Source organism: Cervus canadensis, chromosome 2 (assembly GCF_019320065.1).
Source record: "Cervus canadensis isolate Bull #8, Minnesota chromosome 2, ASM1932006v1, whole genome shotgun sequence".
Taxonomy (NCBI): Eukaryota; Metazoa; Chordata; class Mammalia; order Artiodactyla; family Cervidae; genus Cervus; species Cervus canadensis.
Genome location: NC_057387.1, coordinates 31,921,834 through 31,949,333, shown reverse-complemented (window position 1 = coordinate 31,949,333; position 27,500 = coordinate 31,921,834). Strand labels below are relative to the sequence as shown.

Sequence of the window (27,500 nt, the reverse complement as noted above, 5' to 3'; positions counted from 1 at the left end):
TTTGGGTTTTTAGCAGTTCTTATTTATGTTTTATTGCACAGCAAAACATGTTTATTATAGAAAATTTAAGAAACAAAATAATGAAAAGAAAACAAAGATTATCTCTAGTTAAGAAGCAGACTGTTAAGTTGGTATTACTCTTCTTACCACCAGTTAGATGTTCTTCAGAATGCTAAAGCAAAAAGGAGACTTAAAAAACTATGTGATTCACCTTCTCATTTTATAAATGAGGATACTTCCCTTCCATGCTTTTTCTTCCCGTGACTTTTAGTTTAGATTTTCTTTTAAGCCCTCACTTGACTGCAGTCTTCTTTTTTTGTCGTCAGACTGTTTTTCCGTCTTTCAGCCAATGGTACGAAGAAAAGGGAAACTGAAGAGAGGAGATAGCATGCGCCTGAGAAGTAGAAGGAGCCGGTGTATGTCTGGGTATAATCGTATAACCAGCCTATAAGGAAGGAAGGATTTCTATTAATGATGCAAATCGTGCCGTTAGTAGTTCTTAGCCATGAACCATTGAAGGAAGAAGCCTCCTGTAATTAGTCTGTATTGTGACCCATTAGAAAGTTAGTCAAGCTGCTTACCTGTCTTGCTTTCTGTTGAAGCTAAATCAATTCCATATGAGTTAGGGGTTTAAACCTTGGCGAAAAAGTAATTGTGGACCCAGAGCCCATCTCCAGTATTATAATGAGAGTTGGAGAAAATTGGGAACACATACCAGTTCATTTTACAATTATTCTTATAAAGAAAAAAACTGAACTATTTTCCAAAGAAAAAAGTGAGAACTGATTATTGTCTTTTTTCCTTCACTGAACAAACATTTGAGTTCTTACTATGTTCCCAGTGATGTAGGTAGGTGTTGATACCATAATGAGCCAAACTAGACATGGCGCCTGCACTCATAGTGTAGTGGGGCTTTAGGTATTACGCCTGTAATAAGGGCTATGCAGGGGTGGTTCAGGTGAGAACTAGTGAAAAGGAACTGACTTGGGCAAGTGGGTTAAACAATGACAGTATTTCTCCCTGAAATCAAAGTGTTATTTTAAAACAAGAATTGAAGGGTTCTCAGAATCATTTGGTTGATGGCACATACTCGAATCACCCTGGGGGCTCAGATGATAAAAATCCACCTGCAATGCAGGAGACCCAGGTTTGACCCTTGGGTTAGGAAGATCTCCTGGAGAAGGGCATGGCAATCCACTCCAGTATTCTTGCCAGGAGAATTCCATGGACAGAGGGGCCTGGCAGGCTACAGTCCATTGGATCACAAAGAGTCAGAAACGACTGAGGGAAAGACTTTCACATACTAGAACTTCTTAAGTGAAATGCTTTTTTTTTTAAAGTGAGTTTGTGGTGGCAAGGAATATTTGTACAAGGCACCAACATTTATACATTATTGCAAAAGTCATTCCTATGAAAAAGGCAAAAGTCTCAAAATTATTATGAAAGGGTTTCCCAGGTGGCGCTAGTGGTAAAGTACCTGCCTGCCAATGCTAGACACGTAAGAGACACAGGTTCAATCCCTGAGGATCAGGAAGATCCCCTGGAGAAGGAAATGGCAGCCCATTCCAGTATTCTTGCCTGGAAAATCCCATGGACAGAGGAGCCTGGCGGGCTACAACCCATAGGGTTGCAAAGAGTTGGACCTGACTGAAGTGACTTAGCACATTGTTAGGAAAATAATTTTGACCTTAGACTCCCTAAAAAGGGCTCAGGACCTCTAGGGGTTCACAATCTTTTCTAGATTACTGTATGCATATTATGTTTGTAGGTGTAAGCTTACAATAATATGAGTTTTATAATAAGTATTTATATTTAAAATAAAAAAAAACCCTTAAGACAATGCTATTATTCTGATCATTTATTCAAAAAATTTTGGTACCGTATGCAAGCACAGTTCTGGGTACTAAGACTATATCTGTGGATAAAAATGGATGAAAATATCTGCCTGCATGGAGCTGATGTCATGTCTTGATTTTCACTTTTATCTTGGAACATGATTTCTCACTGGATGGGTCTGATTAAAATAAAATTTTTGTCTGATTATGTATGTGTTTATCTCCTATCCTGTCCTCCATTCTCTTAGTTGGCTCTGAAAAATACTTTAAATTTTTGTTTCTTTGCTTTATTAGCTTTTTGTTTTCTTTTCTTAATGTAATGAGTAAATGGAATATTTTATTTAAATTCAGCTAACTTTAAGTTGCTTTTACTTACTAACTCCTTGCTTGATCAGTGACCTCAATTAAATGTTTCTTGGAGATAAGCATAATAGTGAAACCTACTCACAAGTTTTTGTATTATGTTGATTGACCTTTAGATATCTAAGAAACAGGTGACCATTCTATTAACTTTTCTAGAAATGCCTATAAAGGAGAAACTGGAGATCAGCAGCACCCCCTTTTATCCTTTGTCATGCCTCCCTTAGTCCTTTAGTAGAGCAATTTACCGTGTATATACATAACCAGTGAATTACAAGACGGTGTATTAGAAGCTATACTCTGGGAAAAGACTAGAAGTTCTTGGACAAGGAGGTAGCTAGTGCTGCTGAAGGGTCAGGAGGATAAAACTAAAAATAGTGAAAATGAGTTGTTTTATAAATCCTAGCGGGACTTAAACAGTTTGAGAGAAAACTGCTTATAAAGTCATGCATTTCACACGCATTTAAAGTCAGAATCTTGTTTCTGAAACATTAAAGATTAAGATATATTTAGTATATTTTCTTAGCAAGGCAGGGAATTATTTAGCATCCTGTAGAACTGCTTCCATGCAAAAGTTGTATTTCCATGCAAAGATTTTATTATTATTATTATTATTACTATTTTTTTGCTGTATTATGTGGCTTACAGGATCTTAATTCCCCAACCAAGGATTGATCCCAGGTCCCTGGCAGTGAGAGCATCAAGTCCTAACCACTGGACTGCCTGGGAATTCCCAGTGCAAAGTTTAATGAAACAGTTTGTTTTAAATCTGTTTTTCCCGTTCATGCTTGAGAATTGAGAGATTTGCATATTTTAAAATTCTTTCTCTAAGATCTAATTGCCATTCAGTAGGATATTAATGTGTAGTTGAGTAGTTAGTTTTATGATGGTGTTTATAATAGCAAATAGGTGAAAAGTGAGATGGACGACTAAATTGTATTATTATTAATTAGTTGTCCTGTGAAAATATTAGCTTCATAATCAAGCTAAATGTGGGGCTTCCCTGGTGACTCAGGGGTAAAGAATCTGCCTGCCAATGCAAGAGATGCGGGTTTGATCCCCTGGAGAAGGAAATGGCAACCCACTTCAGTATTCTTGCCTGGGTAATTGCATGGACAGGAGGGCCTGGTGGGCTATCATCCATGGGTTTGCAAAGAGTCAGACGCGAGTTAGCGACTAAACAACTAGCTAAGTTAAATTTATAGCTTCATTGTTCTAACCAAACATCTCTCTTTTGTTGGAATAATTAACTTTTCCCCACCACTGAAAGTAAAAGACTATAGGGAATTCCTTGGTGGTTCAGTGGTTGGACTCCATGCTTCCCCTATAGAGTGCAAGGGAAATAAGATCTTGCATGCTGCCAAGCACAGCTAAAAATAAACAAAAAGATGGTATATTTGGTTTGATTTTATTAGATCTTTGTACTTTTTTAATAATAGCATGAAATAGCTGTGTTCGAATGTACTTTCAACCCTAATGAGTTTCAGGATTACTGTTGGTAGTTCGGAAACCACTGCATTCTAATCATTTTTAAAAGGAAATACACACATAAATTGACATTTAAGACTAGGTTCCTCTGTGGTCATAGCAAAAGCATTGTGAATGGCAGAGAATACCCGCTAGGAAAGCATGCATGGACTGAGCCTCCACTCCACACTAGGGAATACTGTATGTAGTCAACATTCTGAGGAGTACACTGGCTACTGGTGCAGACTTCCTAAGCTCAAGTCCCCTCTAAGCATTTCCTTAATGTCTCCAGACTACCTGCGTCAGATTCACTTAAGATGCATGTTAATTGTGCAAATTCATTGGCTCCTAAGCATCTTCCTTCTAAGCAGCACCCAGTTGATTCTTATGTACAATGAAGTTGGGGTCCAAATTACTTCCTTACATCTATTAGCTGTGTAACCTTTGTTCTGGACAGAAATATCAAATAATATTTCCTGTGATAATTTAAAACAACTGGGGAGATAGGACTCAGCTTCCTTAAAGTTTTGAAAACCAGTTTTCTTATAGGCAAAAAGGATTAGAATCTTTCAAGTTTGGTGTTAAATATAGTATTCTAAATTCATTTTTTAAAACTACTCTGTATCATTTTATGGGTTAAACCATACACATTTAAAAATGACTCTGACATCTTGCCTAAAAAGTATTCATACCTGTGATAGCTCAGAAGGTGATTTTTAGCTGGGTTTATAAATCCTTTACAGTAGGATTACTACTGTAAGTTTATTATTGGTCATTTTGTTAAGATTTAAAATACTCCTAAAAAAAAATAAATAAAATACTCCTAAAAGGCCCTTAATTCCAAAGTTCCTTGATAGTAGTTCACACTAGTTGAGAATTCTGTAAGTGATTTGCTGCTGTTGAACTAGAACTCCTAGCTATCTCTTGGGCTGTAGCATAGTGGCAGACTTCTGAGGTGCAGAGATAATGATCTGTTCACATTCCTGGGGTCCTGGCTATTAGCAGCCTTGTCGTTTTACTTTGGGTGTGCTGTACAAATACTTCCTGTATGTGCCGTGAGGGGAGAAAGTCTTGGGAAACATGGTTTAGCAGATACAAACCTCAGTGTCTTCTAAGACAGGAACTCTCTAAAGACCCTGTGATAGAAATTTGCTGGAAGATTTACTGGTAGAGCTTTTAATTATTGGCTCTGTGTTGTAAATTTTATTAAGAGGATTTTGGTCTGTTAGGATGTTGAAACTTGATTTCTTGGCCTTGCAAGGGAAGGACTGCCTCTCCCCCTCTTTTTTTTAAACCACAGTAGAAAGCTGTTTGGAGTTTGTTTTTGATGTTTTTATAGGGATTCATTGGTCTTAGGCATACTGAATCAAAGTAAAATTCTATGAGGTTTGTTGTTTATGGGGAAAATAACCACTGGATAAATAAATGATTTATATTGTTTTCTTTTGCCTCTTCAGAGTATAGTATATTCCTCAGGATTTAAGGGACGAGGAGCTTTGTTCTGCCTTCTTACGTGTCTCCCATACCCCTAATATCCAAAAGGGATTTATAGCAGACCAAAAGGTTGTGTATTTGTTGTCCAAATAACATTTTAGGCCATGGAGAAATTCTCAACTGATAGGCTAAGATGACTGGTAAAACTGTAGAGGGCATGGTTGATAAAAGTTTGAGTGAGAACTGGATGGAATATTTGTTTAACATTGTCTCTGAAATAAGGATGGAATAGAGGTAGGAAATGATCTCTCATTTCATGAAGAGATGCATTTTTTGCATTAATAGGAGAGAGATAGGCTTATATGGAAGAATTTCCATTTTAGTCATTGTCTTTTCTTATAAAACACAGATAAAATGTTAATGCAAAATTAACCAGTTTTGCTCCATGGTATTTCTGATGAATTGTGAGGTTGAAAAATGATAGCAAGAGAGAGAGAGAGAGACGTTCTAGACTACGTCCTAGCGTTAAGTCCTGGCGATTATTTATGAAACAAACAAAAATAAATGAACAAACCAAACAAAACATGTAGATACGGAGATCAGAGTGGTGGTTATCATAGGGGAAGGGCAAGAGGGAGGGCTAAATGGATAACAGAGATCAACTGTATGGATGGAAAATAAATTTTTGGTGGTGAAAACAAAAAACAGTTATCTGTGACATTTTAAGTGAGTTTTCAGATATTTATTATTGATTCAAATATATATTAAAATATATTTTAGCTTAATATATGCATTTTATCAGTTGGGAAATGGAGGGGTATGTGGAAGAAAGGAACTATGCTCAGTTTGTCTTATAGGCAGCTAATATGGGCCATTGGTGTTTTTATCTTAAATGAAACTGAACAGCCCATAGCATTTTGAGCTTACATGCCAAATGCCTAGGGTACAAGATTAGGAATTTCACATAAGTAATGTATATCTGTCTTGTATTGATATATTGGAGAATATGATTATTTACTTGCTTTTTGCTCAAAGCACTATTTTTGTACTTATATCGCTAACAGGGGTCTATTAGAAATGTATATTATGTTTTAAAAATATTAATATTTTTTATTTTTTCACAACCTTTCAAGCTTCCATCTTGATGTTAGTGTATAGTTCTGAATGCCATCTACCAGCAAAAAAACAGAATATGGGTTTGGATGAACAGTGACGTTTGACCTACGCTTGGGTCAGCTGACCCAGTCTGAAGCAGGTCATGTTGTTAACTAAAATTGAATTTGTTGCTGAGTAGTGACAAGAATAGGGAGGGCTGTGAGGTGGAGTGGGCAGAGTGGTCCCTTGTGGGGAATGTGTGTGTTGGGGGGAGCGGACGGATTAATTTTTGAACTACCAATTTATTTCAATCCCTGCTAGTTTTAGCCAAGATCTGATAAAGAATTTTGTTGCTACTGTAGTTCTTAACAATTACCTGTTAGAAAAAGTGCGTATATAATTTTCTTATTTCTTTAAACATTCTTTTAAAGAAAATAGGTTCCTTGGGTTTCCTATGCTTCCCCCCCCCACTTTCCTTCAGTTTATTACAATATGCTGTGTAGGACTAACTTGTTTTTCTCTTTCATTTCCATACAGGAATGAGAAAATCATTGTTCATGTACCATGTTTAGTCTTTTGACTGAGGATTATTGTGAAACATTTTACTCTTTGCTCGATTGCTCATTTGTAATACCTGTAATTTTTATAGGAATTTCAACTTTTCTAATTTGATAATAACAAATCTAGGTAAGTATAAAATGAGGATCTCATACAGTTCAGAAGATATGAGTTTGGTTTAGAAAAATGTTTTGTAAACCAGTAAACCTTTCAATTTAGTTAAAGACAATAATGTAACTGTCCATACCAGTTGAGAGATGAGTGGATCTGCAAATCACTATTTCTGATGTTCTTAAGTAGTTGCTGCTGGAAGTTAGGGACAAATCTAACAGCCTTTGTAAAATCCTCTTTGTCATTTCACAGAACAGTGACTTACAGGAGCAAGGACTATCCTGAAATCTCCCTTCAACAGGATGCCTAGCACAACATTGTAGTCAATGAGAGATCATGATACAGAGAAGGAAACTTAACTGAATTATATATCAATTATCATAATCTTGTTTAAGATACTCGGAGCAACTCCCAGACTAAAAATCTATACTTAAGCTTTTAGCAACATCCTTATCACTTCCTTTAGCTTTTTTGGTAGAACTTATAAAATTATGATTGCCTACATAGTAGTCTGAGAGTTAGCAGGTAAAAATTCTACCATGAGCTCTGTCTTTATCCTTACATATGGTGCTAGGATATCGTGGATATTGGGTAGCAAAAGGCTTGTAACTTTTCTTTTGACTCACAATAAGAAATGTATTTATATCATATATATTTTCTATTACATAGGTGTGTGTGCGTGTGAAATAAATTTCACAATAAAGTGATGCACTCTGTTTTCTGATCTGCTCTGTGGTCCTTTTTTATTAAAAAAAAAAAATTTTTTTTAAAGACCAACAAATTAGTTTTGAAACCCACACATACATCTATAGCTTTTTCCTTTTAAGTAATACTTCTCACAAAGCTTGCCTTGTCTTCTCATACATTGAACTGTTTAAACATTTTTAAATGTATACAAAAATGTGTATCTCTAAACATGTAGTTTTATTACTTGCCTTTATCATTTGAATAATATGTTCTGTGCCCTGGTATTTGTTATGTCCAATGTTTTCGGCTTAACAGGCTTAAAAAGTTCCAAAGTGTCTTTGGCATAGTCAGTGAAGAAGGGTCAAGATTGAAAAAATTCATCAGCAAACTGTATTTGAACTCTTTTCCTCTATTTCACTGACCTGGATACTAGATATAGAGTAACTTTTCTAGGAGCCTCTATTTGGTCTTTTTTTTTTTTAACCATTCCCTGTTATAATAATTCTGGGTTATAAAATTCTCTCCTGTTTTCCAGTTATGAAGTATTGGCCAAGTTAGACCTCATGGAAAGAGGTGTGTTCATAAATTCAAATCAGGACTTAGTTGTGTATTTATGTACATTTTTCCTTTAGATAGATATACTGAAACTGAACCTCAGATGAGTGGTACTTTTTTTTTTTCCTTCAGTAATAGTTTCTTAAGTTTTTATATTTTTTCTTTTGATATTTGCCTTTCTCAGTCTCAAGTTTATAGAGGTGCAAATCTTATGTCATTATAAAACTTAGTTTAAAAAATGTGGGTCAAGATCAGACCCTTTTTGTGTCTTACTTCAGGACTGAGGGAAGCAAAAGTAATTTTTAGATTGGATTCCTTATTGTGGATGATTAGAAATGCTGTAGTAATTTGTAATTCTGCATACTATAATTTTTTTACTAATATATAGTATATTCTATATACTGTAATTCTTACAGGCTCTCAACAGTTGAGAACCTATAGCATAAGATACCAAAGCTTAAGTCTGTTTCCTAAAAATATTTGTGTGTGAGTGGTTAGTCTTTTAATAGTCTTACGTTCCAGTAGGTAAAAAGTAAAACAATGCTTTGGTCTTAAAGTTAGTTTAAAAACAGAACTCCCCAAAGTTTTACTATACTTAATGTATCTCTAGTGGCTCCACATGTCCTCTGCACAGATTCTGGCACTTAGTCTTACGGCATGGCATGTCAGAAGAGCTAAGGGATCAGGCCTGCAGTTTTCAAGCTCTGTAATGACTGCTGTTTAGATAAAAGGTGCTAGTAGCTTTTGTTTGTTTTTTTGTTTTTAAGCGTCATATATCTTTGGGCATCTGATAAAACTCTGTATTGTCTCCCCAGAGAAGTAGATATATACACAGTCCTGCTACAAGACTCAAATCTGCTTAGTGCACATCTGGTGAATTAACCCTCAGATTCTCCTGGTTTCGTAATGGAGTTGTGTGAGTTGGTACAGGAACACCAGAGATAATCATCAGTTTCTTCTAACTATCTAATATTGTCATTCTATTTTACCATTAATCATGTATCAACATTTTGGTTCATTGTGATTGAAGTTTACTAAGGCTAAGCTGTTACCTGCTAAAGGTGGTCCAGAAAGGACAGCCATCCCAGCGAAGAAACTTGCAAGTCCCAAAAAGCTGTGTACTGTAGAATTCCCAGACAGATCAACCTGTAGGGATTAGAATCCAGTGTTAACCATATTGAGGGTGATATTCTGCAGAGACTTTTGCCTACAGAGGGATAAAATATTATGTATGTTGTCGCAAGCTATGAACAGTTGGCTTCTGAGGTGGTTTGGATGGCATTCTACCCTGATATGAAAGAGCTGAGGTAGATAGGGAATAGTAATTTGAGTAGGCAGATAGTGTTTTCATTTTATTAGTAAGAACCATTGGGTTTTATTTCTTTTTAAAAATCTTTGTTAGTTGGTTCGGGGATATTTTTCCCCCTGAGTCTCACTGCTCTTTTCTGTTAGGAAATGGTATTTACAGTTGGAGTTGACAGTAGTATTCTTCAGTACCAACCACTGGTTTATAAGAAATCAGATTAAAAAAAAAAAAAAAAGAAATCAGATATCACAGGAAGTTGACTTAAGTGTTAGAAAGTTTTAATTTTTGCTTAAGCCTCTTAATACTCTTCACCACTTACACTAATATTGATACCAGGCCTGAAGATTCCTGGGGATTATGTTCCAGCACACTGGGGACCTAGTTCTAAGGACCAGTGGGGTTCCAAGAAAAACTCAGAAGTATTTGTACAACTCCATTCCATTCAGCTCTAGGATTTTATGTCAGTTTAGGGTAAAGATGGAGAGGAGTTAAAAGCACAATATCCCTGTTAAAGTATACAGAACTTCTCTCCACAAGAGAGAGGTCATCACTTGTCAGGAAGCCCCTTTTTCTTTAAAGGAACTCTTCCCAGATGTATCTTAGAACCAAAGAAATCTCTGGAGCTGAAGTAAAGAATAGAAGCTGAACCTGGGAGACTGATAAAGTAGAATCCTTCTGTTCCCTATTTTGCTTTTCTTTCCTGTTCCACATGGCTAGTCCTCTCATCATCCCGCCTTACAAGATAAGATGAATAGCTGGATAGGATGTAGCTACAAGGTTCTGAGGCCTTGGGAATGTTTTTCTTTGTTTTTGTTTTTAATTATAAAAGTAATACAAAGTCTGTTTTTTCTTTGGGGGAGATGCTTCTTCATACTTTCACTAAATGGTATAAGAACATGAACGAGTGTGTCTACTCACCAGCACAGGAAGTATCAGTGCCAGGTAACCACCGGAGAAGACAGCAAAGGAGATGGTGTAGGTCATGAGTAGTGGAAATGTGGTGGCTAAAGGAGCAAGCAGGTTAGTGATGCCACAGAGGATGAGGTAAGACATGTGGTAATGATACTTCTTGATCCAGTTTTGATCAGCAACCCATCCGGAGATAATCTGACTGACTGTCTCAGTGATACCTGGAACAGTATTGAAAAGGTCTTATGAAATCCTAATTGCATTTTCCTAGCCCCTTTGAAAAGTGTAGATATATAAGGCATCTTTTCTTATCTCATAAGACTTCATTCACCCTGTGGCTAGGATATATGAGGAAAAAATGGTTTGATTTGTATCAGTTTAGTTGCTCAGCTCAGTCATGTCTGACTCTGTGACCCCATGGACTGCAGCAGGTCAGGCCTCCCTGTCCATCACCAGCTCTTAGAGTTTACTCAAACTCGTTTCCATTGAGTCGGTGATGCCATCCAACCATCTCACGCTCTATTGTTCCCTTCTCCTGCCTTCAGTCTTTCCCAGTATCAGGGTCTTTTCCAATGAGTCAGTTCTTCACATCAGGTGGTCAAAGTATTGGAGTTTCAGCTTCAGCCCCAGTCCTTCCAATGAATATTCAGGACTGATTTCCTTTGTATCAGTAGATGCTATCATTTTTGTACCTATTTTAAACATTTAATAAAATACTGAAAAAACTCCTCCAGATTTGGGTGGAGGAGTCATCAAGTGTTTATTCTGATTGTGTTTAGAAGCCTTATACCACCAAACTGGGAATACCAGGTTATAGAAGACCCTGGGCTCAGTAGGCCTCCCTTGAAGAGATCCTACAGGTAAGGAAGTGAGATTTGAGGATTAGTAGACCCACAGGTTAGTGTCTTGGGGAAGTCAAATGGTGGATGACTGGAGTATAAATAATAAAGTCTTACACTGGGAAAAAAAATAGATGTTGAGACACTTTCTTAAAATTGCATGTGAGGTTTTGGTAGTTAAGTCCTCCAAAGTTTATTATGCTTAACTTGAAAATATGTAGGAAGTCTGGAAATGGGGAATCATGTCTTGAATGTTGACACTGTGGTTTAATTTGAATAAAATTTAAGAATAACATTTTTTACTGAGTTTCATGGTAATAGAACCTTCTTATCCTTTATCCTATTATATGTAATGTACCAGTTAAATACCGAAAGAGATTTTCACCAAGAGGAGCTTGAGCTGCAGTTGTTTTTTACTTAAAATTCTTCCTATGGTTCAAATGTAAATTGCTTCACAAAAAGGTATTTAAAATGCATACTACCATCTCCATATCTGTTTTTACAGTTTTTTCCTAGAATGCATATTGAAGCTATTATATTCTTTGGCCTTGTTGTAAAGCCCTGTGTGTGTGTGTTTAAGTTGCTTCAGTCATGTCCAACTCTTTGTGACCCTATGCATCATAGCCTGCCACACTCAGCTGTCCATGGGTTTCTCTAGGCAAGATTACTGGACTGAGTTGCCATGCCTTCCTCTAGGGGATCTTCCCAACCCAGGGATCAAACCCGAGTCTCCTATGTCTCCTGCATTGGCAGACAGGTTCTTTACTACCATTAGCACCACCTAGGAAGCCCTGTAAAGCCCTAATCTGATTTAAATTGATACTGCAAGACATTGCAGTGGGAAACATCAGTTTAGCTATGTATCTTTTTCTTGTGCACACAAATTTTATTTGACCGAAGCAGTTGGAATTGGGGTGCTGTCAGTTTTGCAAGGACTTGGTAAAAGTCTTTTCCAGAAATTGGCAAGAGAGAAGTTAATGTTGTGCTACTGAGAATTTTCAGGTAGCGCAAAGCAGTTCTGTTTCCTTCATTTTCTCTTTTTTAGATTGCCTGTTTTGTCAGCTGAAAGAATCCATATTTTCTGGATCAAGCATTGTTTCCATTTATTTTTATAAATACTCAACTAAAATGATTGGTTTTATTTTTCATTCTAGTTCAATTTAAATGTTAGCCAATCCATTAATGACTAGCCTAAGTACACATATTTATCTTATCCTTTTACAATGAGTTAAAGGGGGAAAATTGTTAGCTACAAATATTACTAAAACATTATTGAATGCTAATGATAGTTCAGATACTGTTTTAAACTCTACATGCATTACCTGTTTTATCGTAATAACCAGACAGTCATGTCCAACTCTTTGCGACCCCATGGACTGTAGCCTACCAGGCTCCTCCATCTATGGGATTTTCCAGGCAAGAATACTGGAGTGGGTTGCCATTTCCTTCTCCAGATCTTCCCCACCCAGGGGTCGAACCCGGGTCTCCTGCATTGTAGACAGACGCTTTACCCTCTGAGCCATCAGGGAAGTCTTTTGAGAGTAGATACTATTATTCATATATTACAGATAAGGAAATCAAGAGACAGAGGTGGCAAGTAACTTACCCAAGGTCATTATGGTCACACACTGCAAAAACTTGCACCTGGAAAGTCTAGGTCTAGAACCAGTTCTTTCAACCACTGCACTGTGCTGTCTACATCAGATTTTTTTGCTTCCTAAAATGACTGTTTCCACCACGATCCAGCTTTGTAAGTTCAGTATTTAGCAAATACTTACCTACTGACCTGTGAAAATAAGACTTGGTTTGGGGTCCACTGTCTTGTAGGGAGAGCCTGTGTGCAAGATGCAGTGACAGATCTATGGAAGGGAAGGCTTGCTGCTCCCATCAGCTCCAAAAAACTTGCTTTCCTGGCCCTCCCAAAACTCCTTTTTAAAAATATTATTTTTCTTCAACTTTTAAATAAAACGTAACCAATTTTTTTAGAATATATTTTTCCTTTTGAGGGTACGGTAGAAGTAAGCTTTCTTACCAGCTACAGAAACAAGATAGGAGGCATCCATGATGTTTATCCCCAGTGTTTTGGCTCTGGCTACCAGGTGAAAGGTAGGGATGAAATATGCCAGCTGACTGAGAAGAAAAGACCACGTAAATATGTAGAAAAAAGGATTCTTAAAGAGAGAAAAGTCAAAGAGTTTTTGTTTACAGCTCCGCGAAGTAGTCTTTTTCCGATAAGTTTCTTCCTTAAATTTTCGGAAGAGTTCATTTCTGTTACATTCATTGTTGAACTCTTTGCTTTGATTTTGTGAGACAGTTAAACTTATACCTGGTTGTCCTTCCTTCTGTGTAATACTGTCCCTGATGGCCAACTCTTGTATCTCATTGCAGCATGACGTTTCTGTTCTACATGCTGCCTCTGGACCACTTGGAGACAAACTACTTTCATCTTTAATATCAGAACTGCTCTTGCTTTTGGTATGAGTGGGTCGCAAGAGCATACTAGAAGGAACCAGATGCAATGTGATAGCTCCAAGTAATATAAGGGCACCTAAACAGGAGAGAAAAATTGAGAAGTTAAGCTAAAATTATCTCTGATTTCACAATACTCTATCCTTAGACTGAGAAGAGGCCCCACCACTAAATATTCAGTTAGTACAGTAATTCCTGGAAGCACTGCTTTGTCTTTGAATTTAGCTGAAAGTATTTAAATCCATTGACTTAACTGTTAGCCGTACACACTGCTGTATCCTTGTGAAAACAGGGATCCCTTTGGAGATAGAAAGCCATACCAAAGGTGGCATGGGAGGAGTTATTTGTACTAAAGGGAAAAAATGTTTTGGTGTGTTGGTTGGGGTGGGGGTGGGGGAGTCATATTTCAAATGTTAGAAAATTACAATGTGTTTTAAATCCTGATTTGGGGCTGAAACTGAGTGGTTGCTTGACTTCAGCATGTCCTGACCAAAGCTGTGACTTGTGTGTGTTGCTTCTAGAGATGGAATTGGCTGTAGGTTCTTCTGTCTTGCTACCTTGTCTTAGGGATTTGTCAGCTGGTCCTGTTCACTGTATTAGTGATTTTTAAAATCAGGAATGGAAAAGGGAAAGTTCAACAAAATTGCTCTGTAGGTAGGAATAGTCATATATATATTCATGTATATTTACATATACATAGATTTAACCAATTGTTTTATCTCAGGTATGAGAAAAATTATAGAGTGAATGATTTTTATTCATTCATGAAAATTTATAGTTGACAATATATAAATATTATTAAGGAACATAATCCTCTTTTTGCCCAATTCCATCCTTTTTAGTGAATCTGATGGAGGAGTCTTTTTTTTTTTTTTTTTTAATGCAGATGTTTTTCTTAAAAGTAAAAGAGAAGGCTTTGAGGAGGGGATTCTTGCTTCCCAGGAGTACTGCTATCCCTGCAAAGATGTGCTCCCCCAGCCACACAAAGTGAAAAGTGAAAGTGAAGTTGCTCAGTCGTGTCTTGACTCTTTGCGACCCCATGGACTGTAGCCCATCAGGCTCCTCCATCCATGAAATTTTCCAGGCAAGAATACTGGAGTGGGTTGCCATTTCCTTCTCCAGGGATCGAACCCAGGTCTCCCGCATTGCAGGCAGACACTTTTACCATCTGAGCCACCAGGGAAGCCCCCAGCCACACAAATTGCCTTCCATCCCCTCAGACTTGAACTCTGAGTTACCTGTGTAGGCTGGCAAGGCCTTGAAGTAATTTCAGAGTCTCTTGCTATCTATTCTCCAGGGAAGAATCATGCTCACCTCCTCTCTAGTCATCAAAGGGAGAGGGCTCAACATTAAATCTTGCAGAATTGATGGTTCAGGACTCACCTGTCCAGTCATACAGATCTATCAGGACTTTCGTAAAGGGTGCTAACAGAAATGTCAGTCCCATCCCTGAACGGGCAATAGCTGTAGAAAGAGCTAATCGTTTTTTGAAGTATTTGGTAGTGACCACAGCAGCGACTTGGTACAAGAAAGCAGAGCCCAAACCTAAAAGAAAAACAGAATAGCTAGGAGTCACTTTCACATTAAGTGGCTTGGTACTGGATGAGATAGTCTCCTGAACCTGAGATAAGTAGGCCTTTTGAACTCACAGTAAAAGGAAAGTTTTCTGATTCCATTTTTTTTTTTTTTTTTAAACAGTGGACTCACCAGGTAAAAATCCCATAGTCACACAAAGAAAGGGAATGCTTGTAGCCCAGCTGCTGATCAGATATCCACCAGCAACAAGGAAAGCCCCAAGACTGGAGGCAGTTTTCTCTCCAGTTAAGTCACAAATAACAGCAACTAGGGGACCTTGGGAAAAGAAACAAATACCAGTTAAATATGCCCCGGCATCCCTTCTCTTCTGGTGTAGTTTAAATCGGCAACTGAAGGAAAATAAAAGGACTTTAGTTTTGTGTATCCTTCAAAACGGTATCTGTATTGGGTTTTTACTTAATATTCCTAGTTCCACACTACTTTGCTTTTTTAGAAGAAGAATTTTTGTTTTTTTGTTTGTTTTGAAGAAAAGGTGATATAAATAAGCAGGTTTGGAAGGGAAGCTTGCTGAAAAAGCATTATAAGACCTCTGCAAGAAAAGGTTGTGTCTAGTGACCTATGACTAGAACAAAATTCAGTTATTTATCCACACTGTGATGAGTATGCTTAGATGATCAGGTCAGAGCTTTATGGTCTGACTTCCCAGTTGAGACTGACTCGCTGAACCTATGACATTAAATTGATTCTTCAACTTCGTTTGTTTGAACCCTAATTTTTCCAGTTTTGCCAAGTCAAGTGAAGGTAAACACTGTAAGTCCTTACTCTTCTCAGCCTTACGTATTGATAAATGAACCTGAGTTAGTAATGCTTCTGTCTTGAATGACTGACAGATGAATCTTCTTGAAATTGCCCTTTGTGTTCCTTCCCCTTGGACAGCAAGCTTATTGTCAGCTTTATACCTGCAAAAAAACGAAGTGATGACATGATGGATCCAATCCAACCAGTTTGCTCTGAGGTGCCTTCAAACTCTTCTTGAAAAACCACAAAGAAAATTGCAAAAGTCTTGGTCATCCCCATCACAAATACATTTACCTAAATGAAAGCATAGCAGAGTCCAAGTCAGGTGGTGAGTAAGCCTTTACAGGGGAGGTTAGAACTGCTGGCAGCTGTGATTCTCTGGCTCACCTGTATTTTACCAGCTTGTTTGCCAGTTCCTTTTTGTAACATGTTATATTTTATGGGGCAGTTGTCCCATTAGAGTGTCTAATCACTTTACATGAAAACATCTCATTTAATCCTCATTACATAGTATGGGATAGGTGTGTCAATATTGTATTAGAAATTCAGGGAACTTTCTTCCATGCTCCCAATGCAGGGCATCCAGATTTGATCCCTGGTCAGAAAACTAGATTCCACATGCCACAATTAAGAGCATGCCACAACTAAAGATCCTCTATGCTGCAATGAAGATCCTGTGTGTTGCAACAAAGATCCAGCACAGCCAGATAGATAGGAAGAAATACAGGAAATTAAGGTTTAGGAGAGCTTAAAGGTCATATATTGACCAACCACTGTACCATTCTGTTAACAATAGCATCTGTTAAAAACAGCTAATTCTAGTTACCTCTGTGAGAGAGATGTGTTGGTCCAAAAGAATTGTTTTCTGAGACTTTAGGTTAGCTAAACTAACCTAAGAGTTTGCTTTAACTCTCCTTTTGAGCTGAATATGCCTGGACGGCAAGGGTAATGAGGCTGTATGGTCACCTTAGGTTTGGGTCAGGTGCCCCACTCTTTGGTCCCACCTCACCCTCCTTGCCCACACCATCCTTCTCTCCACTAGGGGGAGCACCCTCTTTGAGGTCAGGTTTTCTTTCATTGCAGTACTTGGATTTGTTTCTTGGAATTCTGATTAGAAGGGGGGCAGTGAATAGCAAGGTTCTGAGGGGAACTGGAAGGGAGACTTAGCCAGGCTCTGTAGTCAAAAAGCCCAGAAACCACACATACTCACTCTGTCTCCAGCGGCTTCCTAGTGGCCCCTTTTTTTTCCTTTATTCAGTGGGCTTGTTTGAAGGCTACTTTCTTTGCTTTGAAGTTGGCAGTGCTTTGTGGAGAGCTTCCCTGATAACTCAGACAGTAAAGTGTCTGCCTACAATGTGGGAGACCCGGGTTCAGTCCCTGGGTCGGGAAGATAATCTGGAGAAGGAAATGGCAACCTGCTCCAGTGCTCCTGCCTGAAAAATCACATGGATGGAGGAACCTGGTAGGCTACAGTCCATGGCGTTGCAAAGAGACACGACTAAGCAACTTCACTTTCTTTCTATGCTTTGTGGAAGGACCACAGGTCCTGGGTTCCTTATCACTGATTCTTTCTCTCTCTTTCTGCACTCATCCCACTTTATAGTGAGATAGACATAGACAATCATTCACTAGACATAGACAATTATTCACTATGATTGACGGTCCATGGGATTTTCCAGGCAAGAATACTGGAGTGGGTTGCTATTTCCTTCTCCAGGGGATCTTCCGGACCCAGGAATCAAACCCTGGTGTCCTGCACTGCAGGCAGATCCTTACCGACTAGGCTATGAGGGACCTCATGGTGTAGTCGTGAATACTGTGTTCTGCCTGCAGTCAGCCTGCCTCTGCTGGAATCCTGCCTCTGCTTTGTAGGAGGGGTGTGACCTTGGGTGAACTACAAAAGTTATATTTCCTCTTTTGTAAAGTGGAGACAGAGGACATAGTTCATAGTTCCACCTAGGTTGTAGGGCTGGGAAGACAAAATTCTGGTAAATAATAACCTATTAACTATGTTTTTATCATTTTGTATAACCATTCTGCTTTCCCAAGAGCTTGAGACTCATATTACTGTCTGCAATATCTTTCTAACTCAGGTTAACTTACCCAGAACTAAATTCATCTTTCTCTTACCCCATGCCCATTTTTCCTTTTCATTTCTCTTGATTGGTACCATCTACTGATCACCCAAATCAGAGACCTGCCTCCATTTAGGAACTTCCTTCCCTCAGCTTCTACCTGCTAAATAAAGTAACCAAGACGTTCTGCTCCATCCTCACCAATAGACTCTTCAGATTAGTATTGTTTCTTGTGTGGAGTGAGGGACTAGGAATCAGTGGTGGCTCAAAGGCTTCAAAAGATGGGATGTTGAGGAGGAAGTCCTTTAATGTATTTTTCCCATTCTGATTTGATAGAAACTATAAGACTTTACTTACTTAGAGTGAACAGTGCTATGGACACCAGGGCTGTATATTCAAAAATGAAAAAGCATTTTATCAAGCACTTTGCAATCATAATGTTCCTCAAAGGTGCCCCTATCAGAAAATGAGGTTAGAGAATATGCACGAGCTTTAAATGACACAGACTTGTTTCTTCTGGTTCAAAATACAGAGCAGTGATTGCGTCCTCTAATGAGCAAGGAGCAATACAGTGAGTCCTCATTCTATAAAATTACCCTTCCTCTTCTTCTGTGGTCATGGATTCCGTGTTGGCATCTACAGGATGCTGGCTTCTAGGTTCTTAACCACCTGAATGTGGCTAACTACTGGTCCCAAAGTTCAAAACCTTTTGTCTCTGGTCTTTCCTTGATGTCTGGGCAAGCAGCAGTAAGTAGATGTGACTTGTGTCTACTAACTGGGACTGTACCTTCCACTGTGTATATCAAGAAGACCGAGGACACAGCCTTTGTATCTACTCTGCCTCCCTCCCTTAACTTGTAACCTTCCAACTTTGTTCCTATTTGACTCAGAGATAATAAAAATCTTTATCCCAAGGTCTAGATTTTCCCTTAGTTAACTGAAGTCTGTAGTCTACTATTTCATTTCAGGTTTTGGACTAAGGTTGATGGGTTTCAGTCCTGTTCCAGAGTCCACATCAGACATTATAAATGGTCTTCCCCTAAAATATAAGCCCTTCTGCAGCCCTCTCATTTCCTGTTTATCTTTAAGAGCATGCCTTCCTCCCACCCCCACTCCCATAGCAAGAACTCCCTCACCAGACCATTCTAAGAATATTGTCTTGGGAAAGGAGGCTGGATCACAGTGGCTCTTTTTTAATGCAGAGCATCAGGCTTTGTCAGAGATTATTGTCTAATAACAATAGAGTTTTGCCCAGAGAACGCACTGGTCATAGCAAACACCCTCTTCCAACAACACGGGAGAAGACTCTACACATGGACATCACCAGGTGGTCAGTACCGAAATCAGATTGATATATTCTCTGTAGTCGAAGATGGAGAAGCTCTATACAGTCAGCAAAAACAAGACCGGGAGCTGACTGTGGCTCAGATCATGAAGTCCTTATTGCCAAATTTGGACTTAAATTGAAGAAAGTAGGGAAAACCACTAGACCATTCAGGTGTGACCTTAATCAAATCCCTTATGATTATACAGTGGAAGTGACAAATAGATTCAAGGGATTAGATCTGATAGAGTGCCTGAAGAACTATGGACAGAGGTTTGTGACATAGTATAAGAGGGAGTGATCAAGACCATCCCAAAGAAAAAGAAACAAAAAGGCAAAATGGCTGTCTGAGAGGCTTTACAAATAGCTGAGAAGAGAAGCTAAAGGCAAAGGAGAAAAGGAAAGATATACCCATTTGAATGCAGAGTTCCAAAGACTAGCAAGGAGAGATAAAGTCTCAAGGATCAGTGCAAAGAAATAGAGGAAAACAATAGAATGGGAAAGACCAGAGATCTCTTCAAGAAAATTAGAGGTACCAAGGGAACATTTCATGCAAAGATAGGTACAATAAAGGACAGAAATGGTATGGACCAAACAGAAATAGAAGAAATTAAGAAGAGGTGGCAAGGATCTTCATGACCCAGATAAACACAATGGTGTGATCACTCACCTAGAGCCAGACATCCTGGAATGCAAAGTCAAGTGGACCTTAGGAAGCATCACTACGAACAAAGCTAGTGGAGGTGATGGAATTCCAGTTGAACTATTTCAAATCCTAAAAGATGATGCTGTGAAAGTGCTGCACTCATATGCCAGCAAATCAGGAAAACTCAGCAGTGGCCACAGGACTGGAAAAGGTCAGTTTCAGTTTTCGTTCCAATCCCAAGGAAAGGCAATGCCAAAGAATGTTCAAACTACCACACAATTGCACTCATCTCACAGGCTAGCAAAGTAATGCTCAAAATTCTCCAAGTCGGTCTTCAACAGTACGTGAACCATGAACTTCCAGATGTTTAAGGTGCATTTAGAAAAGGAACCAGAGATCGAATTGCCAACATCTGCTGAATCATTGAAAAAGCAAGAGAGTTCCAGAAAACCATCTACTGCTTTATTGACTACGCCAAAGCCTTTGTGTGGATCACAACAAACTGGACAACTCTTCATGAGATGGGAATACCAAACCACCTGACCTGCCTCCTGAGAAATCTGTATGCAGGTCAAGAAGCAACAGTTAGAAATGGACATAGACAACAGACTGGTTCCAAATTGGGAAAGGAGTACGTCAAGGCCGTATATTGTCACCGTGCTTATTTAACTTATATGCAGAGTACATCATGAGAAACGCTGGGCTGGGTGAAGCACAAACTGGAGTCAAGATTGCTGGGAGAAATATCAATAACCTCAGATACGCAGATGACACCACCCTTATGGCAGAAAGTGAAGAAAAACTAAAGAACCTCTTGATGAAAGTAAAAGAGAGTGAAAAAGCTGGCTTAAAACTCAACATTCAGAAAACTAATATCTGGTCCCATCACTTCATGGCAAACAGATGGGGAAACAATGGAAACAGAGACTTTATTTTGTGGGGGCTCCAAAATCACTGCAGATGGTGACTGCAGCCATGAAATTAAACTCCTTGGACTGCTCCTTAGAAGAAAAACTATGACCAACCTAGACAGCATATTAAAAAGCAGAGACATTACTTTTCCAACAAATGTCCGACTAGTCAAAGCTATGGTTTTTCCAGTAGTCATGTATGGATGTGAGAGTTGGACTATAAAGAAAGCTGAGCACCAAAGAATTGATATGCTTTTGAACTGTGGTGTTGGACTTCTCCAACAAGGGACTCTTGAGAGTCCCTTGGACTGCAAGATTGAACCTGTCAATTCTAAAGGAAATTAGCACTGAATATTCATTGGAAGGACTGATGCTGAAGCGGAAGCTTCAATACTTTGGCCACCTGATGCAAAGAACTGACTCATTTGAAAAATCCCTGATGCTGGGAAAGATTGAGGGCAGGGGAAGGGGACGACAGAGGATGAGATGATTGGATGGCATCACTGACTCGATGGACCTGAGTTTAAGTAAGCTCCGGGAGTTGGTGATGGACAGGAAAGTCTTGCATAGTGCAGTCCATGGGGTCACAAAGAGCTGGACACAATCGAACTGAACAAAACTGTTATTCTACTCCAGGTTTCTCTCTAGTATCACCCTAGCTCTTGACCTTCACAAACTTCTTTCATTGAAGAGTAGTCTGTTGGGTTATCTCTGCTTCCTCTCATCTCACTCCAATGCATGCCTCTTACCAACGTTATCAGAGACTTCACTGTTGCTAAACCAATATCTCATGTCATTTCTATCATATCTGGCCTCTCTGCTTCTGCACATTTCTGCCTTAGCTTTTGTGATGCTAACCACTAACTGCTTCTCAGTTTCCTCTGACCCACCGTCTGCCCATCCCCTAGGCATCACTTTCCCCAGGGTTCTTTCCCCGTTTCTGTCTCTCTCTCCCTGGTGACTTGAATACACTGACTTATAGTTCAAACCCCTGTGTGTGCTGCTGACTCACAAATCTCAGTATGCAGATCTTGGGCTCCAGATGCACATAGACTATACTGAACACATACATGACTGGTTATGTCCCAAGTCCCCCAGACTCGGTGCCCACAGTTAAGCCCTTCAAGCCTTCTTTAGGTTTTGTCCCCTTCTCATGTCGTCCAACTCAGTGAAGGGCATACATTATCCCCCTTGTTGTCCAAGCCAGCGTCCTAGGACTCCATGATTCCTCTCTTCCTGACATTCAGTTACTCTACTCTTAACAGTATCTCTTCAATACTGCTCAGATCTGTATTTCTTCTTCATCCCCATTGCTACTATCGTATTGTTTTCTCACCTGGATTACTGCAGCATCCCTCCAGTGGACCTCCCTGCTTCCAGGCCTATCCGTCACCAGTCCACTATCTGCTCTGCAGCCAGAGCTACTGTCCTGAAATACAAGTCTGATTCTATTACTCCCCTGCCTTTTTTGTTTTTTTAAAGTCCTCCAAAGTCCCTGCCCATCTCTCCGACTTCATATTTATCACCTTGTTTATTCATAAATGTCCATCAGTCCATCCATCCTCCCGTCTGCCAGCAGGTATTTATTGAGTGCCTCCTGTGTTTGGCTGCTGACTAGGGGACTTGGCTTATAGTGGTGAGCAAATGGCCTGTGCTCGTAGAACATTCAGTTCAGAGAGATAGGCTGAATACAGAAAACAGTCATGCAGATTATGCAGTTATAAAGTATGGTAAGTTGGAATGAGACCTTTTTTTAAAAAAAAAGGTAAGGAGCTCCTGAAGGATATGTTGTTACCTGGGTTTTTCACTCACCTTTTCAGGAGCTCATCTATTCTAGAAAAGCAGACTTATACAGGCACGAAAGCATCATCATCCAAGTACCCACATTACTACTGTGACTGATTGGCCTGACTTAATTATTAACATTTTGAGAACCCAAAATGTTTTATGTGTGTGCATAAGAGTAGCATCACACCCCAAAAAGTGTGCATGCTCAGTCGCTTCAATCATGTCCAACTCTTTGTGACCCTGCAGACTGTCGCCCACCACGCTCCTCTGTCTATGGGATTCTCCAGGCAAGAATACTGGAATGGATTGCCATGCCCTCCTCCAGGGGATCTTCCCAACCCAGCGATCAAATCCATGTCTCCTGTGTCTCCTGCATTGCAGGCAGATTCTTTACCCACTGAGCCACCTGAGAAGCCCATAAAAAGTGAGAGATTGTTTACTAATCTCATTAATAGACAACTATTCTTAGCAGCCACTAAATTAGATAATTTCCTATTCTCAGAGCATAATGCAGGAAAAAGTGGGAGAACTCAAGATCCTCACCAACAATGCCGGTTCTGCAAAGCCTGTGATGTGAGGAGGGGGCGCAGCCACAGGAAGGCTCTCAGATTTAGTGTGTCCTTGGTTTCCTTTTTAGTAACACTTCTGGGAGGAAGGAAAAGAGATTCCGTGGTCTTTAATAATGAAGCTAATGTTTAACAAATAGTCCTCAGGTTAGGAGTTTTGTATTATGTAAATCCTGGCCGAGGACCTCTGCCTCCCTCCTTTCCCATTCTCTGTCATGATGGAGGAGGTGTGGTCCTTCTATACTGTGGGCTGTAGGTTAGTTAGAAGTCACCAGGACCTGTACTCCCCTCCTTGGAAGCTTCTTACTGTAGGACTGGGTTGAGGAGGAGGATCAGGAAGGAAGGATAATCTTTGTTGAGGACATCTTAAAGTAGACTTACTTGAGAACACTTAAGAGGAATCGTGGAACTGGTGCCACACTCAGGGTTTAAGGTACAGTAGTGATGGGATTCATCAATCCCATCAGGATGACCATGCCAATTCAGGTCACCACAGTCTCATGTAACAACCCCAACAGCTTCTGGGGGGATGAGGGAAAGAAGTTAATTAGAAAATGGAGTTGGATCTGCTTATGAATGAAGGGAAAAAATCAGGCTCCAGTTTCAGTATTCACAACCCTGTCTTCCTTTCCAGACATGTCAGAAATATACATTGGGCCTAACTCTGGCATATGTTATGGTTGGTGGGGATGGGTTGGGAAATGGACACCAGGCAGAACAGAAGAAAGGTCCCAGCCTCCTAGGAGAGAAGGAAGTTGCTTGCAGCAGTTACATGTTTGCTTGACTGAGCTGGGGAATCCCCTCCCTGCCCACCCTCGCAGAAGCACATTTTAGCAGTTTCTAGTGCTATTTCTAGGATGGCTAAATGTGATTGTCCCCAAATCCTAACTGCCATGCAGCCAGGGCAGAGCTGCTAATGGTAGCTGGAGCATTCTGTAGGTTTAAGGAATGTTGAGGAGGAGTAGGAGACAGGATGGCAGTAGTTTCACTCAAGGAGAACATTTTCAACTTGCAGGTTCATTGGCAGTTCCTGGCCTTACTTGGATCCCCTTTCCATTCAATGCCAATGTCAAGGGTTTCATGCGTAATCTTGTTAGGCTGCTCTGAGCCTTTCCCCAGAAAGCTTTCTTTCAGGCAGTGGGGAAGGAGAAAGTAAATTACCAGGAAGAAATGAAATATGACCATCCATCCCCAACCTCCATCCAGGGTTTTCTTGTAAGGTTGAACCTTCCTCTTCAGCATGATGCTTCGTTTGTTTTAAATGCAGAAGATTCCTGTGATAAATCCAAGACAGACGTTGGTTTAGTTGACAAACTGATCTGAACTTTAAACTTTATTTTTTTCTGTGGTATGAAACTACTTGTACCGGGCTTCCCTAGTGACTCAGTGGTGAAGAATCTGCCTGCTAATGCAGGAGACATGGGTTCTATTCCTGCTCCGGGAGGATCCCGCATGTCATGGAGCAACTAAGTCTGTGCACCACAACTACTGAGCTGGTGCTCTAAAGCTGGAACCAGTAGCTACTGAAGCCTGTCCACCGTAGAGCCCATGCTCCACAACAAGAGAAGCCACTGCAAGGAGACGCTTATGTGGGCAACTGGAGAGTAACCCCCTACTTGGAGCAATTAGAGAAAGCCTGCATGCAGCAATGAAGATGCAGCACACCAAAAATAAATTAAAAAATTTTAAAAAACCACTTGTAATTTTTTTCAGCCCACCTCTTTAAGAATAGAGGATTTCATGTCAGCAAATTGTCACTTGCCTGTCAACTAGAAATTGGCATTTGCCAAGAGCCTTTGCCAGTGATTGAACAGCAACAAGGGCATTTGCCATCTGCCTCTGGAGCTTGAACCCTGTGCTACTGCAGCAGTTGGCCTTCAACACCCCGTGAAGGAATTCAGGTGGAATGAGGCCTCTGTGCTCCAGGGAATCTGGTGGAGCAGGTCTTTAGATAGATATTTTTAGGAACTGATTTCATGAACCCATACCTTACATCTCTTCAGATCTAGAAAATCACTAAATCCCATCTTGGTGACTTCAGCTCCTTGTGACTAGCAGAAAACTTTTTGTAAAGTAAGCAGTTGATTGCATTGAACTACCCCCTTCACCAAAATCATATATTGACCTTCACTGACTGCCTCTTTGGAGCAGTCTCTCAGAGCTAGCTGAGATACTGTCTCCCAGGCTGCTGTCCTCATTTTGCCCCAGATAAAACTTGCAACTCTCAAGTTGTACATCTTTTTAGTCGACAGTTCTCATGTCTAAAGTTGTTTATAGGCTCTCTGATCTCAACCTCAAAAATAGAAGCAAGGCTTTGTGCCATTTGGGGAATATTTGTGGAGGTCTGCTGCCTGACCTCCCCTGGAATTCCACAGAGTGCTGACAGTTTTCTTGGAGTATGTCCTTACTTAACATAAGTCTGCCCAACTAGACTCCCTTAATCCTTGTTTATTCCATAATCACGATCCAGGCAGAACCAAGGGAGAAAATAGAAAAAGGTAACAAAAGGCTGTGACATGAGGGACATCAAAGCCACCACAGAAATCTCTCTTCTACCAGTGTGAATGGCCTGTAATAGATGACCAGTTGACTTCAGGCAGGAATTGCAAAGGAATTGACCGCAAAGCCTGACCTCATTGATTGCTGGGTGGTCACTCCTCACACTGTCCTCCCCCTAGGTCTGAAGTCAAATCCTAGGGGGAGCTGTGTACCACCCTCTGGTCCTCTGGGTAATAAGCTCTTAAAATTCGAGAAATTTTAAAAGGGATGGGGAACTTCAGGTTTGGAAATTCCTTTTCACAGCAGTTGCTGAAATGAAAATATTCTTAGGGACTAAATAGACATGACAACAAAGTGCAATGACTTCCCCGAGTGGATTCCAGGCCTGAAAAAAAGTTGGAAAGGACTTTGGCAACTGAGTTGGGGAAATTTGAATGAGGACTGTATAGTAGATCAGGTTAGATCCCTTGGTGGTAACTGTGGTCTCATGATTCTACTGGAGAATGTGCTTGTTCTTAGGAGATGTGTTCTAAAGTGCTCAGAAGTGAAATGTCATGTCTTCTACCTTCACACAAGTGGTTCAGTAAAATAAATACATAAAAAGAGGGAAATGGCAAAAGGATAATGTAAATATTCTGAGAGAGAGCGTAGCAGTTTTTATTTGCCACTGGCAGATAGACAGGCAGTCTGTTTCTTCCTGGAAAGGAGAATTTGCCGGCAGGGTGTGGGGCACGACAGTCTGTCTGGTGAGCAGGCTGTGCGGGGAGAGATGCTGGTCATTCAAAACATTATAAAGAACCAACCCCAACACACAAGCCCATTTTCATCCTACCTTTGATGTGGCGTTCAGCAAGGGAATCCTCCACAGACTTGAAGCAATCTGGGAAGAAAAGTTATACGGTTTTCCAGAATGTTGCTCTTTTTCTAAAGCATTTCATTCTGCTGCCCTGTAAAAACAAGCAAGCATTGTAAGAGCTCAGGGCTAGAGCCAACTTAAGCACTCCTGCTGATGGACTTTACTTCCTGAGCGGAGAAGGGGAGACTGGGATTTGACATCATACTAGGCCCTCCCCTCCACCCACCCTGACCCAGAAGATAGACTTGTTCACCATGATCTCGAAAGCAAGCCCCAGAGTAAACCAAGTAGAAAATCCTTTGGATAACTATTGTTAAATTAAACTAGGAGGCCACTACACTGAGGTGGTTCTAATGCCAAGCCAGCCTATGAAAACAAACCAGAAATTGAAACAGGGCTACAAAATAGAAACCTAAAGATGACCAGTCACAATCAGCCAGGAATTAAGCTATGGCCTATCAATAACTTCCTTACTTTGCTTCTGCCTTCTCTCTGTAAAAACCTCTCCCTGAGCTCTAGTCAGTGGAGCACTCCCAACATCTTCTAGTTTGTTACTGCCCAGTATGAACCCATTTTTGTTCAAATAAATAATTCTGGTGTCAGAAGAGGGAGCAAAGGAAGGAGACCCCAAGGAGCCCAAGGTAGATACCCAGTGAGCCCAGTGGGATCACTGCTTTCTCATTGCCTCTGGAGGTGTGGGTTGGCCCTTCCCCCATCCCAGCTCTGCAGCTTTTGCATTATGAACCATCAGACCTTATTTGAGCATTTCTTTTTCCAGACTGCATTCAGAAACCGGCTGGAGTTGCCCTGGGTCCAGGGTCGGGTTGGACTGAAACTGGGCTGGTCCTGTGTGAGGCCTCAGGTGAATAAAATTTT

The 27,500-nt window shown here is 40.0% G+C and overlaps 1 protein-coding gene across 6 annotated transcripts; it reads right to left on the bottom strand.

The window, feature by feature from the left end:
- SLC16A4 (solute carrier family 16 member 4) lies at positions 1 to 26,789 on the bottom strand. Of its 6 annotated transcripts, none has more exons than XM_043460372.1 (9): positions 26,601 to 26,789; positions 24,431 to 24,543; positions 16,121 to 16,253; positions 15,333 to 15,476; positions 15,009 to 15,170; positions 13,189 to 13,704; positions 10,327 to 10,538; positions 9,155 to 9,248; positions 1 to 445 (listed from the first exon to the last, which is right to left on the bottom strand). In XM_043460372.1, exons 2-9 carry the CDS (start codon positions 24,509 to 24,511, stop codon positions 285 to 287), a joined length of 1,503 nt encoding a protein of 500 aa, XP_043316307.1. In that variant the 5' UTR covers positions 24,512 to 24,543; positions 26,601 to 26,789; the 3' UTR covers positions 1 to 284. The 6 variants fall into 6 exon arrangements, with proteins under 6 accessions (XP_043316307.1, XP_043316311.1, XP_043316308.1 ...); XM_043460376.1 differs by having other exon boundaries at positions 13,483 to 13,704; positions 26,601 to 26,739; XM_043460373.1 differs by lacking the exon at positions 26,601 to 26,789 and adding an exon at positions 23,247 to 23,348.
- Positions 26,790 to 27,500: the final 711 nt, after the last annotated feature.

What these genes read in the sequence shown, in the direction of transcription:
- SLC16A4 (XM_043460372.1), bottom strand. Translation starts at nt 24,511, where the DNA reads ATGCTGAAGAGGAAGGTTCAACCTTACAAGAAAACCCTGGATGGAGGT. An exon ending in CTATCTTGTTTCTGTAGCTG is followed by an intron (nt 10,539 to 13,188) that starts GTAAGAAAGCTT and finishes ATACTGTTCCAG; the next exon opens with GTATCACTGAGACAGTCAGT. An exon ending in CACTGATACTTCCTGTGCTG is followed by an intron (nt 9,249 to 10,326) that starts GTGAGTAGACAC and finishes TAATCCCTACAG; the next exon opens with GTTGATCTGTCTGGGAATTC.